General features: G+C 43.8%; 1 protein-coding gene across 1 annotated transcript in view; it reads left to right on the plus strand.

Annotated features, from left to right (window-relative positions):
* Nucleotides 1-13196, plus strand: part of TMC2 (transmembrane channel like 2) — a 104219-nt gene extending 91023 nt beyond the window's left edge. The window contains exons 18-20 of the mRNA XM_025399899.1: nucleotides 7035-7113; nucleotides 8575-8692; nucleotides 12546-13196. Of these exons, the coding sequence (XP_025255684.1) occupies nucleotides 7035-7113; nucleotides 8575-8692; nucleotides 12546-12763 (415 nt within the window). The 3' untranslated portion in view covers nucleotides 12764-13196. The remainder of the gene's footprint in view (nucleotides 1-7034; nucleotides 7114-8574; nucleotides 8693-12545) is intronic.
* The last annotated feature ends 1422 nt before the right edge of the window (nucleotides 13197-14618 follow it).

The raw sequence follows: 14618 nt of genomic DNA on the forward strand, positions 1-14618 counted from the left end.
CAGGTCATTTTCTCATTTGTAAACAATGAAAATGTTATATTTTATTTAATTCTTAGATCTTTTTTTCTCTGTAGGATTAGTTAGTAGCTTCCATGGGAAAAACAAGTTAATTCATATTTGGTGATAAAATATATTTTTGTATTTTTCCTGCATTTACAGGGTGGGGAGTGCTTTTAATGTTTTCAGTTAAGCACAGTGCTGGTTTTTTGGAGGGCTGAGATAAGTGTATTCATGAAATAAGGAAGAAAACAACCAGGGAATGTAAGTCATTGTAACATAGGTATAAGAAATCAGGAAATTAGGAAAGTGGAGTAACTTTCCTGATTATTGGTTTCTTATAGAAGTAAAAAAAAAAAAAAAAGTGACCTCAAAAGGCGGTGGTGAATTTAGGGCCACCACTAGCCCATATAGTACCTTGTGCAAATTTTTTAAAGGTGCCCACTCCTTCAGACAGAGGTAGGCCCATGCCAAGGGGCACATTTGACAAACAGAATATGGATAGATTTTAGCCAACCGTCACCCCCTTAGTCAGGTGCCTTTTATGCAGTAAACAGCCTGTATAATGGCTATCTATGCCAGAATCTTTTTCCTTTGGTGTAGACCAGGGGTCATCATAGTCCACAAGCTAAATCCAGACCACATTTGATTTTGTTAAGTAAAGTTTTATTGGAACACATTCATGCTCATTCATTTATTTATTATCTATGACTGTTTTTCACAAAAAAAGACAAAATTTACTTGTTGTGATAAAGAATGTATTGTCTAGAAAGACTAAAATATTTATTGCCTGGCCCTCTGCAGAAAAAGTTTGCTGACCCCTAATGCAGACAATAAGGTACCACTTTCAAATATGCTTTGAGACTGAATTTAAAACATCTAATCAGTAAGACTTAAAAACTATGACAAATAATAAATCCAAAAAATATTTAGACGAAGAAGGGATTAGGATTGTAGAAGACAATAAATATTGAACTTGAGCCTTGATAAATTCAAGGCTCAGGAAAAGGAGTTGATGGCATTGGATAGAACTTTTAGAGTTGTTCAAGTCTACTATTTTCTGGTTGACCTTCTAATTGTTTCTATTACCGAAGGTAAAGCATTGAATTTCCAACTATTATTATTGGATTGTCCATTATCTCTCCCTTAAATTCTGTTTTTCCTTCATATGTTTTAAGGCTGTGTTGTTAGGTGCATATATGTTTTTACTTGTTACATTTTTTTGATGAAATGACCCTTTCACAATTAAAAAACAATCCCATTTGTCTCTATTTTTGCCTTAATATGTTTCCCAACCTTTTACTTTCAATCTATTTTTATCTTAAAAATCTGAAGTGTGCCTTTTTAGGCTGGGTGTGGTGGCTCATGCCTGTAATACCAGCACTTTGGGAGGCAGGAAGATTGCTTGAGCCCAGGAGTTTGATACCAGGCTGGGCAACATGGCAAGACCCATCTCTACAAAAACTTTAAAAATTAACTGAGTGTGGTGGCACGTGCCTGTAGCTCCAGCTACTTGGGAGGTGACCAAGGTGGAGGATTGCTTGAACCGAAAAGGTTGAGGCTGCAGTGAACCATGTTTGAGCCACTGCATTCCAGCCTGGGTGACAGTGAGACCTTCTCGCTAAATAAATAAAATAAAATATAGTCTGCTTCTTTGGAACAGCATATAGCTGAAGCATAGTGTTTATCCATTCTGTCACTCTGTGCTTTTTATATGGAGTGTTTGATTCATTTACATTTAATTACCAATAAGTTGGCATTTATGTCTGCTGTTTTCTGTATGTCTTATGTATTTTTGTTATTTTATTCCTCCATTACTGCCTTCTTTTGGGTTAAAGATTTTAGTATATAATTTTAGTTCCCTTGTCATTTCTTTTACTATATTTTGTTTTAGTTATTTTCTTAGTGATTGCCCTGGAGATTGCAATTAATATAACAAACTACTTTGGATTAATACCAACTTAATTATAATAGTATACAAAAACTTTGTTCCTATACAACTTCATTTCCTCCTCTCTCCTTCAGGTTGTTTCTGCCATACAAATTACATCTTTATACATTTTATGCCAACTAAATAAGACAGGAGAAAAAAGAGTTACAAAGACTATATTGATATTAGCTTTTATATTAACCCATGTAGTTACCTTTACAAGTGCTCTTATTTCTTCATGTAGATTCAAGTTACTGTCTAGCGTCTTTTCGTTTTAACCTAAAGAGCTCCCTCTAGCATTTCTTACAGAGTAGGTCCACTAGTGATTACTTCTCTTAGTTTTTATCTGGGAATGACTTAATTTCTCCTTCATTCTTGAAGAACAGTTTTGCTGGATTTAGAATTTTTGGTTTATAGTCTTTCTCCTTCAATCTTTCAAATATGTCATCCCACTGCCATTTGGCCTCCAAGGTTTATATGGAAAAACAACGGACTGTTAATCTTTCTGAGGCTTTCTTGTATATGATTATTTGTTTCTCTCTTTCAGGATTCTCTCTTTGACTATGGCTTTTTTTTTTTTCAATTTGCTATGATATGTCTAGGAATAGATCTCTTTGAGTTTATCCTGAATGGAATTTGTTGAGTTTCCTGTGTAAATTAATATTTTTTTCATCATATTTGGGGATGAAATCTGATTAAAAATAGTCATTATTTACTCAAATATTCTTTCTGACCCTTTCTGTCTTTCCTCTCCTCCTCAGATTCCCATTAGGCATGTGTTGATACATTTGATGTTGTCCCAGGAACATTTCAAAGTGTCACATAGGCTCTGTTATTTTACCTCATTCTTTTTTCTTTCTGTTCCTCAGACTGGATAATCTCAATTGATCTATTTTGAAGTTCGTTGATTTTTTTTTTTTTCCAAGACAGTATCTCACTCTGTCACCCAGGCTAGAGTGCAGTGGTGCAATCTCGGCTCACTGCAGCCTCCACCTCCCAGGCTCCAGCAATTCTCCTGCCTCACCCTCTCGAGTAGCTGGGATTACACGCGTGCACCACCACACTTGGCTAATTTTTGTATTTTTGGTAGAGATGGGTTTCACTATGTTGGCCAGGCTGGTTCTTTCTTCTGTCAACTCAGATATGTTGGGAACCTCCAAGAAATTTATTATTTCAGTTATTGTAGATTTCAACTCTAGAATTTCTATTTGGTTCTTTTATTTATTTCTTTTTGCTAAAATTGTTTATTTGGTGAGACACCATTTTGATACTTTCAGTTCTTTAGAAATGGTTTTCTATAATTCTTTGATCATATTCTTTGATTGTATTTAACATAACTGATTTAAAGTCTTTGTCTCTTAAATGCAGCATTGAGGTTTCCTCAGGAATGGTTTCTATTGACTACTTTTCCCCCTGTGTATGGGCCAGACTTTCTTTTTTCTTTGTATGTCTTACTAGTGTTTTTTGTTTGTTTGTTTGTTTTTTGAGACAGGGTCTCGCTCTGTTGCCCAGGCTGGAGTGCAGTGGCAAGATCTTGGCTCACTGCAACCTCCACCTCCTGGGCTCAAGTGATTCTCCTGCCCCAGCCTCCCGAGTAGCTGGGATTACAGGCACCTGCCACTATGTCAAGCTAATTTTTTGTATTTTTAGTAGAGACGGGGTTTCACCATGTTGGCCAGGTTGGTCTCGAACTCCTGACTTCATGATTCGCCCACCTCAGCCTCCCAAAGTTCTGGGATTACAGGCGTAAGCCACTGCACCCAGCCATGTCTTACTAGTTTTTGTTGAAAACTGGGTATCTTAAATAATATTATATGGCAGCCATGGAAATCAGGTTCTCCCTTCCATGCGTTTGTTGTTGTTGCTGTTTGTTGTTACAATTGTTGCTGTTATTCTTGTTTAGTAGCTTTTCTGAACTAATTATGTAAAGTCTGTTTTCTTTGTTGTGTGTGGCCACTAAAGTCTGTGCTCTGTTAGCTTAGTAGTCACCTACTGACTGGACAGACATTTTCTTACATGTCTGGAACCAGTAAGACTCCCAGTATTTCCCAAGAGGCTCTGTGTATGTACTGGGGTATGCCTTCGACATTCAACCAGGCAGTTTACAACGCTACCTTAGCTCTCACTGACTGCTTGTTCAGAGACTCAAGGTTACCAGAGGTGAGAGCTTAGGGCCTTCTCAAGTCTTTCTTGGACATACAAACAGCCCTGGACAGGCACAGAGCCTTACACATCATGCACACAGTTCTCTAGATTCCCAGGAACATTTCAAAGTGTTTTAAAGCCCCCATTGGACATCTCATTCCCCAGTTCTCCTTTTAAGCTTTTTGGTTAGCCTATTGTTTGCCCCAGCTGTCATGCAACACTTCGCACAGCCATGATGTTCAACAATTGCCTCTGACTGCTTTTGCCAATCTCAGAGAAAAGGTTGTTCACACTGATTGGGCTCTGAGCCAGGTTAAATAAAGATAGCCTTGTGAGTAGTATCAACCACTGGATAAATCAAATAATGACAATTCTCTGGGTATGAGAATTTTAAGGTGCTCCAAATCCATTCTACCTCCTCCAGTGACTGCCAGGCTACTGATTTTCACCAAAATTTTGGGCTGTTGGTTTTCAAACCTACTACAGAACTGGGTAGGACAGGGGATACAAGGCAACTTAGATGCTGCAAAACTCACTGTTCTCAGATTTAGCTGTTTTCCTTGAAAAGGCACTTCCAGGTCGGGCACAGTAGCTCACACCTATAATCCCAGCACTTTGCAAGGCCAAGGCAGGCAAATCACAAGGTCAGGAGTTTGAGACCAGCCTGGCCAACATGATGAAACCCCGTCCCTACTAAAAACACAAAAAATTAGCTGTGTGTGGTATTGGGCGCCTGTAATCCCAGCTACTTGGGAGGCTGAGGCAGGAGAATTGCTTAAACCCAGGAGGCAAAGGTTGCAGTGAGTCAAGATTGCGCCACTGTACTCCAGCCTGGGCGACAGTGTGAGACTCTAAAAAAAAAAAGAAAAGAAAAGAAAAGAAAAGACACTCCCTAGATTTGCTGCAAACGTTTGGTTAATTTTGAGTTCTGAAAAAAAATTGATTCTGACTATTTTTGCTGGCATTCTCACTGCTTTTAAGGAAGAGAGGATTTTCAGAGATCTTTGCCAATTTTGCTGACATCCAATTGAACTTTAGATTAGCCTTGGATGGGCTTAAAGACTTTGTTAAAACCTTCCCTCTTTGACTATCATCTTTGTTGTTCCTTAGAAATATCTCTTTGTCTCTGTCTGTTTATGGTTTGAAATTCCCAAAAAGTATTTCAAGAAATGGCTGCTCCCCATCAGGGCTCTCTTCAGCTCCAGGATAGTCTGATGAAACCAGACTCCCCCAACCCTGTGGTCAGTTTCCTGGCTGCTGCTCAAGGGCTGCCAGCCTGGAGGGGAACTGGAGCTCCACACTCTGCAATGGCGCCTCTCCTTCAGCACCCTCTCTGGTAGCTTACTGGAAATGAACATGGACTCACAGAGATTCCAGGGCCCTAAGGGGGCCGGAGTGAATGTAGAATCCTTTCATTTGTTCATCTATTCATGTAACACCCATTCTTGAAGGTCTGCTCTGTGCCCTGAATACTGTCATTGCCAACAGCAAACCCTTGCATGTTGTTTTATATCCTTGATTTCCAATTTCCTCTGCTGCTGGCATGACAGGGATGACATGATAGTGACCACTTGGATTGCCCTGTGCCCTCCTGGAGAAATTCTGAAACCCAGACACCAAACCTGACCCCGAAGGCACCAAAGAGAAATGCTAAACTCGTAAACAACCTTGGGAGGTACATAGCCACCCATGAGCATTTTATCTACCATTTGCTGGGCATGTGATCTTGAGCCAGACAAGTCATCTCTCTGACCTCTGATTCCTCCCTTAAAAAAATGGGCTAATTAGGTGAATGGCAAGGCCTGGCCCAGAGTAACAGCCTTGCATAACAGAAATTGGTCTCTTCACCTGTCCTTTATTCTTTTCTCCCCTCGCCCACAGTTCTCTGAATCCTTGCTTCAGAAGGCTCACTTGACAGCCTCTGACCTACACCCTGCCCCAAGGACCATGGGACTCCTCTTCTCTGGCTGGAGAGGGCTCACAGGCTCTACTGAGGCAGCTATGGATGGCCTAGCCCTGAGAGGGAAGGTTCTGGAGACCAAAGCTGGAGCAGCTGAGGCTTGAAAGTCATGGAGAAAAGCTACTAATAAGGATGGACGATAAAAGCTAGCAGATAATAGGCTGGCAAAGCATCCACTCCAGGTGGCACCCTGGCTTTTGTGTGTCCTGTGTAGTCATAACCCCAGATCTTAGGTCCTGTGAAAAGAAAGCCTGGGCTGCAGCCTCAAAGGACACCCAGACATCCAGTGAGCCTATGGGGGCTGGACTCTAAAACACATAAGGTCAGGGCCAAACATGCTAGGGCACTTTGAGCAGGAGGCCTTCAGAGCGTCTGCAATTGTGCTTCTTAGGCAAACTTAGAAGAGGTCTCTTAACACCTCCACCTCTCCCCTCTCAGGACTTGAAAATTGTAGAAAAAGTACTGGTTTCCAATGTGGGCTGCAGAGTACTAATGGGTGGGATGACCTTGGCAAATTATTTAACCTCACTGAGTCCCAGGACCCAGGTCTTTAAACATAGAAGTCTACTCTCTGCTTCATGGTATTTTTATCAAAGTCAATGAGATGGGGTGGGGTGGGGGTGGACTATGCACATGGCACAGAGCTTGGCACAAGGCAGGTGCACAGGAAATGTGACCAGCTTCTTTTGCAGTCAGTAAACCCTGCCACCCTCTGACCACCTCAGATTTCCCAGAAGAGGGATGATTCCTCCAGCCAACCTTTACTGAGCACTCTCAGAGCTAGAGCTATATAGTCATGCCCATGCGTAATGAAATAGAGAGGATGCAGGGGCATCCAGGACCTTCTCCACACTGAGAAAAGAAGATGGTAGGACACCCACCCTCTACCTAAAGCCTCAGTAACTATTCCAGGAATCCTGCCTTGATTCTCCAAGAAAGGTGCCCAGCTCCTGTCATCTGCCAAGATCACAGGACCACAGGAGGCATGCTTTTCTCTTGCAGCTTGGCCATTTACTACCTGAACTCAGTTTCCAAAAGTCTTTCCCGAGCTAATGCCCAGCTGAGGAAGAAAATCCAAGCGGTGAGTCTGTTGGAAGTTTCCTCCTGGAGGGTAAAAAGAAATCACGTTTTTGGTTTTTGCTAATTTGCTTTGTGAGCCCAGCTGTGTTATCTAGATGGCTTTCTTCTAAACCAAATACCAAAATATCTGTATCATAGCAAGTAGCCTTGTGAGATTCAACAGCATGCATTTATATTATTGAGGCTATTTGGTGATTTGTGACAATAATGACTTAAATGTCGACGGGCTGCTAAAGAACAGGAGAAATTCAGTGAGTTCAACCAACGCCCATACAGAAAAACCCAGTACCCACAGTAATTCCTACAGATTCAAGTGAATATTTAAATACTAAAAGAAATGTTGTCAAAATGACGTATTTCTTGTGCCCTTTAGCCTAAAAGATCTCCTGAGTCTCCTTCACACATGGGAAGCCTCTCTCAACATCCCAGCCGATACCCTACTTCTGACTGCTCTCTCCTGACATATACACACACTCCCTAAAATTCAGACCCTAACCCTCCCTAAGCCCTGTCCTTGCTTTCTCTGTCCCTCTTCCGGAATGAATCTCATCTGTCTTGCTACTGGTCCCCCATCCACACCTTCTTCTGGTTTTTTGTTTGTTTGTTTTTGTTTTTTAGATGGAGTCTCGCTCTGTCACCAGGCTGGAGTACAGTGGCACGATCTCAGCTCACTGCAACCTCCACCTCCCAGGTTCAAGTGATTCTCCTGCCTTGGCCTCCCAAATAGCTGGGACTACAGGCACGTACCACCACACCCAGCTAATTTTTGTATTTTTAGTAGAGATGGGGTTTCAACATGTCGGCCAGGATGGTCTCCATATCTTGACCTCGTGATCCACCCGCCTCAGCCTCCCAAAGTGCTGGGATTACAGGCATAAGCCACCGTGCCAAGCCCCTTCTTCTGTTAATCTCGCTGGGCTCCTGCCCAGGTACAGAAAACCACTGAAATAGAGGATTGGAAGGGTTGCTGTCCTCAGGCCACATGTTCCTTCAATAGCTGTGCGAATCTGAGAGCCTCAGGCTGCCCTCTCCAATCAGTTGTGAGGACCAGTAACAGGCAGTTTAAGGTAGTTACCAAGAACTGAAAACAGGCCAGGCATGGTGGCTCACACCTGTAATCCCAGCACTTTGTGAGGCCGAGGCCGGTGGATCACCTGAAGTCAGGAGTTGAAGACCAGCCGGGCCAACATGGTGAACCTGTTTCTACTAAAAATGCAAAAAGTAGCCAGGTATGGTGGCACACACCTGTAATCCCAGTTACTTGAGAGGCTGAGGGCCGGAGAATCGCTTGAACCCAGAAGGCAAAGGTTGCAGTGACCCAAGTTCATGCCGCTGCACTCCAGCCTGGGCAACAGAGTGAGACTCTGTCTCAAAAAAAAAAAAAAAAAAATCACTCTCAGCACCTCTGAGCCTCAAATACCCATTTCCTGGGCCAGGACCAACAGTTCATTATTTTGTGCAGCTCCGTGAAGTTGAGAAGAGCCACAAATCTGTGAAAGGCAAAGCCACAGCCAGAGATTCAGGGGACACACCTAAAAGCAGCTCCAAAAATGCCACCCAGCTCCAACTCACCAAGGAAGGTAAGCTCTTTGTCATGATGATTATGTTTTACAAGGCCACATGGAAAGGTGTAAAGAGCCTATGAAACAGTGTGAAATCAGACTGTTCTGGGATTGAAATCAGAATCCTAACAATTATTAGCTGATGAAGTTGGGCAGGTGAATATAGGGGTCAATCATAGCACCTGCCTCATGGGATGGTGAAGATGAGATGAAATCATGCATGTAAAGTGCCTACCAGAATTCTTGGCACAGAGAATGAGCCAGTGAATACCAGCTGGCAGTAGTGCCGTCATACACCCCTTAATAACATTTGGATCAACCATGGAACACATATACAGCGGCCCCGTAAGATTATAATGGAGCTGAAAAATTCCTATTGCCAAGTGACGTAACTGTCAACATTGTAGCAAAACACATTACTCATGTCTTTGGTTTTTTTTTTTTTTTTTGAGGCAGAGTCTCGCTCTGTGGCCCAGGCTGGAGTGCAGTGGCCGGATCTCAGCTCACTGCAAGCTCCGCCTCCCGGGTTTACCCCATTCTCCTACCTCAGCCTCCCGAGTAGCTGGGACTACAGGCACCCGCCGCCTCGCCCGGCTAGTTTTTTGTATTTTTTAGTATAGACAGGGTTTCACCGGGTTAGCCAGGATGGTCTCGATCTCCTGACCTCGTGATCCGCCCGTCTCGGCCTCCCAAAGTGCTGGGATTACAGGCTTGAGCCACCGCGCCCGGCCTCATGTCTTTGTTGTGAGCTGATGTAAACAAGCCTACTGAACTGCCAGTTACATAAAAGTCTAGGCCAGGCCTGGTGGCTCAAGCCTGTAATTCCAGCACTTTGGGAGGCTGAGGTGGGCGGATTACGAGGTCAGGAGATCAAGACCACCCTGGCTGACACAGTGAAACCCCGTCTCTACTAAAAATACAAAAAATTAGCCGGGCGTGGTGGCGGGCGCCTATAGTCCCAGCTGCTCGGGAGGCTGAGGCAGGAGAATGGCGTGAACCCGGGAGGCAGAGCTTGCAGTGAGCTAAGATTGCGCCACTGCACTCCAGCCTGGGCGACAGAGCAAGACTGCGTCTCAAAAAAAAAAAAAAAGTCTAGCACATACAATTATATACAGTACAGAATACTTGATAATGATAATTGTGTTACTGGCTTATGTGTTTACTATACTATACTTTAGAGTAGATTCCTTCTACTTATATAAAAAATAGTTAACTATAAAACAGCCTCATGCAGGTCCTTCAGGAGGCATTCCAGAAGAAGGCATTGTTATCACAGGAGATGACAGCTCCATGTGTGTTATTGCCCTTGAAGACCTTCCAGTGGGACAAGATATGGAGGTGGAAGACAGTGATATTGATGATCCCAACCCTTTGTAGACCTAGGCTAATGTGTGTGTTGTATATCAGTTTTTAACAAGAAAAATTTAAAACATAAAAAGAAAAAAAATTCTTAGTTTAAAAACAGAAAAAGCTTATCAAATAAGGATATAAAGAAAAATATTTTTGTACAGGTGGTCACTGTATTTGTGTTTTAAGCCAACTGTTATTATAAAAGAGACAAAATGTTTTTTAAAATTTAAAAGTTATAAAATAGAAAAGTTACAATAAGCTAAGGTTTATTATTGAAGAAAGAAAACTTTTTTTTTATTTTGAGATGGAGTCTCGCTCTGTCACCCAGGCTGGAATACAGTGGTGTGATCTCGGCTCACCGCCGCCTCCACCTCCAGGGCTCAAGTGATTCTCCTGCCTCAGCCTCCTGAGTAGCTGGGATTACAGGTGCCCACCACCATGCCTGGCTAATATTTTGTATTTTTAGTAGAGACAGGGTTTCACCATGTCAGCCAGGCTGGTCTTGAACTTCTGACCTCATGATCCACCCGCCTCAGGCCTCCCAAAGTGCTGGGATTACACGCCTGAGCCACTGTGCCTGGTCTAGAAAAAATGTTTGTAAATTGAGTGTAATCTAAGTGTACAGTGTTTATAAAGTCTGCAGCAGTGACAGTGGTGTCCTAAGCTTTCACATTCACTCATCACTCACTCACTGACTCACCTGGAGCAACTTCCAGTCCTGCAAGCTCCATTCATGGTCAGTGCCCTAGACAGGTTTACCATTTGTCATACTTCACATACTCTACCCTTTCTATGTTTACATACACATATATTTACCATTATGTTCCAACTGCCTAAAGTATTCGGTACAGTAGGTGTTGTGCAGGTTTACAGTCTAGGAGCAATAGGCTAAACCATATAGCCTATGTGTATAACAGGCCATGCCATCTAGGTTTGGGTAAGTACATTCTATGATGGTCACACAACAAAATCATCTAATGATGCATTTCTCAGAATGTATCTGCATCTTTAAGCAATGTGTGCTATAGTTTATATTCTCTGAAAAGAGAAGCACTGGAATATCTAGAATAATAGAGTGAGAAAAGTCCACATAAAAAGTTCCCAAGAAAGTATCTTGGGGCTATTGCTTCTCGGCCTTTTGGCTAAGGTCAAGTGAAAATATCCTGGGGCTTCAAAGTGGAGTGATCATAGACCATCTCAAATTAGGAGTGAGGACAGTTCAAGTTGAAACAGACCATCTCTGAGGTGATCCCATTTTCCAAAGATCATCTCTGTTTTAAAATTAAACAGTATCTGCATGCAGACACTTTAGCCTTGGATGTAAGAAGTGAATGAGATGCATAAGGAATGACTGACAGTTTAGGAATCTGAACTTTATTTTTTTGAAACAGAGTCTCACTCTGTTGCCCAGGCTGGAGTGCAGTGGCGCAATCTCTGATCACTGCAATCTCTGCCTCCCAGGTTCAAGCGATTCTCCTGCTCAGCCTTCTGAGTGGTTGAGATTACAGGCACCTGCCACCATGCCTGGTTAATTTTTGTATTTTTAGCAGAGATGGGATTTCACCATGTTGACCAGGCTAATCTCAAACTCCTGACCTCAAATGATCAGCCTCAAGTGATCCACCTCAAATGGCCTCCCAAAGTGCTGGGATTACAGGCATGAGCCACTGCACCCGGCCTGACCTTTTTTTTTATACAAGCATTCCAATTTCTTAGTAACTGGCATTTTATTTATTTATTTATTATTACTAAGTATTAGCTATAATAAAATGATACTAGCTGCTGCAACAAAGAGACCCAAAATGGCTAGTGGCTCAGACACCATAAAAGTTCACTTCTCACTCAACAAAAAGTTCAAACTGGGTGTTTTCACCTGACAGCCACAAGTGCTGATATGGGGACCCTGGCGCCTTCCATCTTGTGGCTCTGCCTGCATCAAGCTAGTGCAAGGGGAAGGGCTTAGGGGACACACCTGGATGTGGTCCCATCAAAGCCTGGAACTCCAGCATAGGCCACACTCATCCACAAGGGAACCAGAGCCCATTTCTGTGTCCCAGAACAAGAGGGACTGGGTTTAGTAGAGAGCAGTCATTGTCCCTAACTTGGAGATAGAGGAGGGGAAGGAAACAAGTTAATGATGGATTGGAAAGTAGATTTGATTCCAAACAATTCCCACAGCCCCTTCCCTTCCATCATTACATTTGACCCTGGCAGTCACCCTGCAAAGCTGCTGTTATTCTTGTCTCAATTTTATACTCTAGAAAACCCGGGATCAGAGAGTCTAGCCTAAGGCCGGGGTTCAAAATCAAGTTCTCTAGCCAGCAGACCATACTCCTCCAACAGATGTGTTTATGCAAAAGCCAGGCCAAGGTGACCCCGAGACAGCTGAGCACAATCTGACAGCTCTCACATCACCAAATGGACTAAAACCTACACACACCGCAGGGCGGCTCCAGAGAGCTCCAATTCAACCTGTACAAAATCTCTCACTTCCTTTTTCTTGTCTTGGTTCATTTTCCAGAGACCACGCCTCCCTCTGCCAGCCAAAGCCAGGCCATGGACAAGAAGGCTCAGGGTCCTGGAACCTCCAATTCTGCCAGCTGGACCGCGCTGCCTGCCTCTGGACACCTTCCTATATCTCGGCCCCCTGGAGTCAAACCAGATTCTGGACACGCCCCATCTCAGACTCATCTGTGGAGGTCAGCCTCTGGGAAGAGTGCTCAGAGACCTCCGCACTGATGGATGGGACTCCAGGGAGCCTCCATCCTGGGGCTGATCCTCAAGTTCCCCAGTTTCACATATACCAAATTGAGGTTCTCTCCCCTCTTTCCTCTCAGATACATGCTCTCTCTCCTCTCTTAGAATGTGTGAACTTTGATTCCTTCAGGCCCTTGTCAGCTACCAAAGGAGGAAGACAGTGGCTTCACCTATCTTTTAGGGAACCTGGAGGCATCTCTGCACTAACTGCCCTCACCAATATCTTGGTCCAGACAGCTCTGAACCCCACACTCGCAGTAGTTGACATCGCCTCCAGATTTTGGGAGTTGGGGAAGGGCCATGACCACCCTCGTAGACTTTTTCCATGGGACACAGTTTAGGACACGGGTTTCTGCCAGCTTCCCTAGCTGGGAAGGGGATGCGGAAGGGCCTACATTTCTCAATCCAGAGGAAGTGAGCTGGTTTAAATGGAAGGTCCAGGCCAGGCACAGTGGCTCACACCTGGAGCCCCAGCACTTTGAGAGGCCGAGGTGGGTGGATCGCTTGAGCCCAGGAGTTCAAGACCAGCCTGGGCAACGTGGCAAAACCCCATCTCTACAAAAAAATTAGCCAGGCATGGTGGTACGCACCTGTCATCCCAGTTACTTAGGAAGCTGAGGCAGAAGGATCACTTGAGCCCAGGAGGCAGAGGTTGCAGTTAGCTAAGATCATGTCACTACACTCCAGTCTGAGCAACAGTGTGAGACCCTGTCTTAACAACAACAACAACAACAACAACAACAACAACAAGTCTGGCCAGGAGTGGTGGCTCACACCTGTAATCCAAACACTTTAAGAGGCTGAAGTGGGAGGCCAGGGGTTTAAGACGAGCCTGAGCACCATAGCAAGACCCTTGTCTCTACAAATAAATAAATAAATGAAAGTGAATGAAAATAAAGGTAAATGGACCAAAGACCAGTCATGGTGAGTGGGATTGGTGGGAAGACTGGTGATACCCCAGTACCCAGCCCAAGCGAAGCTCACACCATGGAGCACAAAACCTGGAGTGCAGCCTCCTAACAGTGAATCACAGGAGCAAGTGAGCTGCCCAGTGCCTCTTATCTTGGAAGGAAACCTGCCTTACCCAGGGCAGAAAAATCTCTTTTATGCACCAAATTCTAAAAGGAATTTGATAACCTGATTATTGTACAAGGGACCTCGAAGATGGTTTCTTTGAAGAGTTTTGCAAAAGGTACAATGCAGAGCATCGTCTCTGGGGATTCTATGTTCACTTAGTGTCATATCATGGTTCTATGCAGAATATTTCTTAGGGGGAAGAAGCCGGGGGCCAGACCATTAAGGCCTTGATGGCAAGGGCAGAGCCTTGATAGGGTGGGAGTCGCAGTCCAGGACTCTGCAACAGCCCAGCTATCTTGCGGACAGCTCCTTCCTTTCCTCCACTCTGTGCTCCCAGAGCCAGGTGAGCAGTGTGGCCTCAGGATCAAGGGACCCTCTCACCCATGTCTCTGAGTGTTCTAAAGAGAGTCTGCCACCTTAACCTCATCAGCTGTTACAGCCACCACCCAACCAGGTCCCCAGGGGTTCTCAGGAGAATCCTCCAGACCCAGAAAGTCAGGTAAAGTCCTGGTAGAGAGATGAAGATTTTTACAGCAATTCCATAAGCTGTATAATTAAAATAATTTCTAACTTCCCTCCCAAATCCTTTCCCTTCTCAATCCAGCACCAAAACTTCACATATACGAACTGCAATGGAATAATAGGGACACGTGACCAGGAAAAACAGGATAAATTATTTCACACCAATCTATCTCCTGGCAAGGCTAACGAAGATGTTGCAATGCCTGATTTCCATGGAACCCAGGTCCAACTCCTAAAT

Source organism: Theropithecus gelada, chromosome 10 (assembly GCF_003255815.1).
Source record: "Theropithecus gelada isolate Dixy chromosome 10, Tgel_1.0, whole genome shotgun sequence".
Lineage (NCBI taxonomy): Eukaryota > Metazoa > Chordata > Mammalia > Primates > Cercopithecidae > Theropithecus > Theropithecus gelada.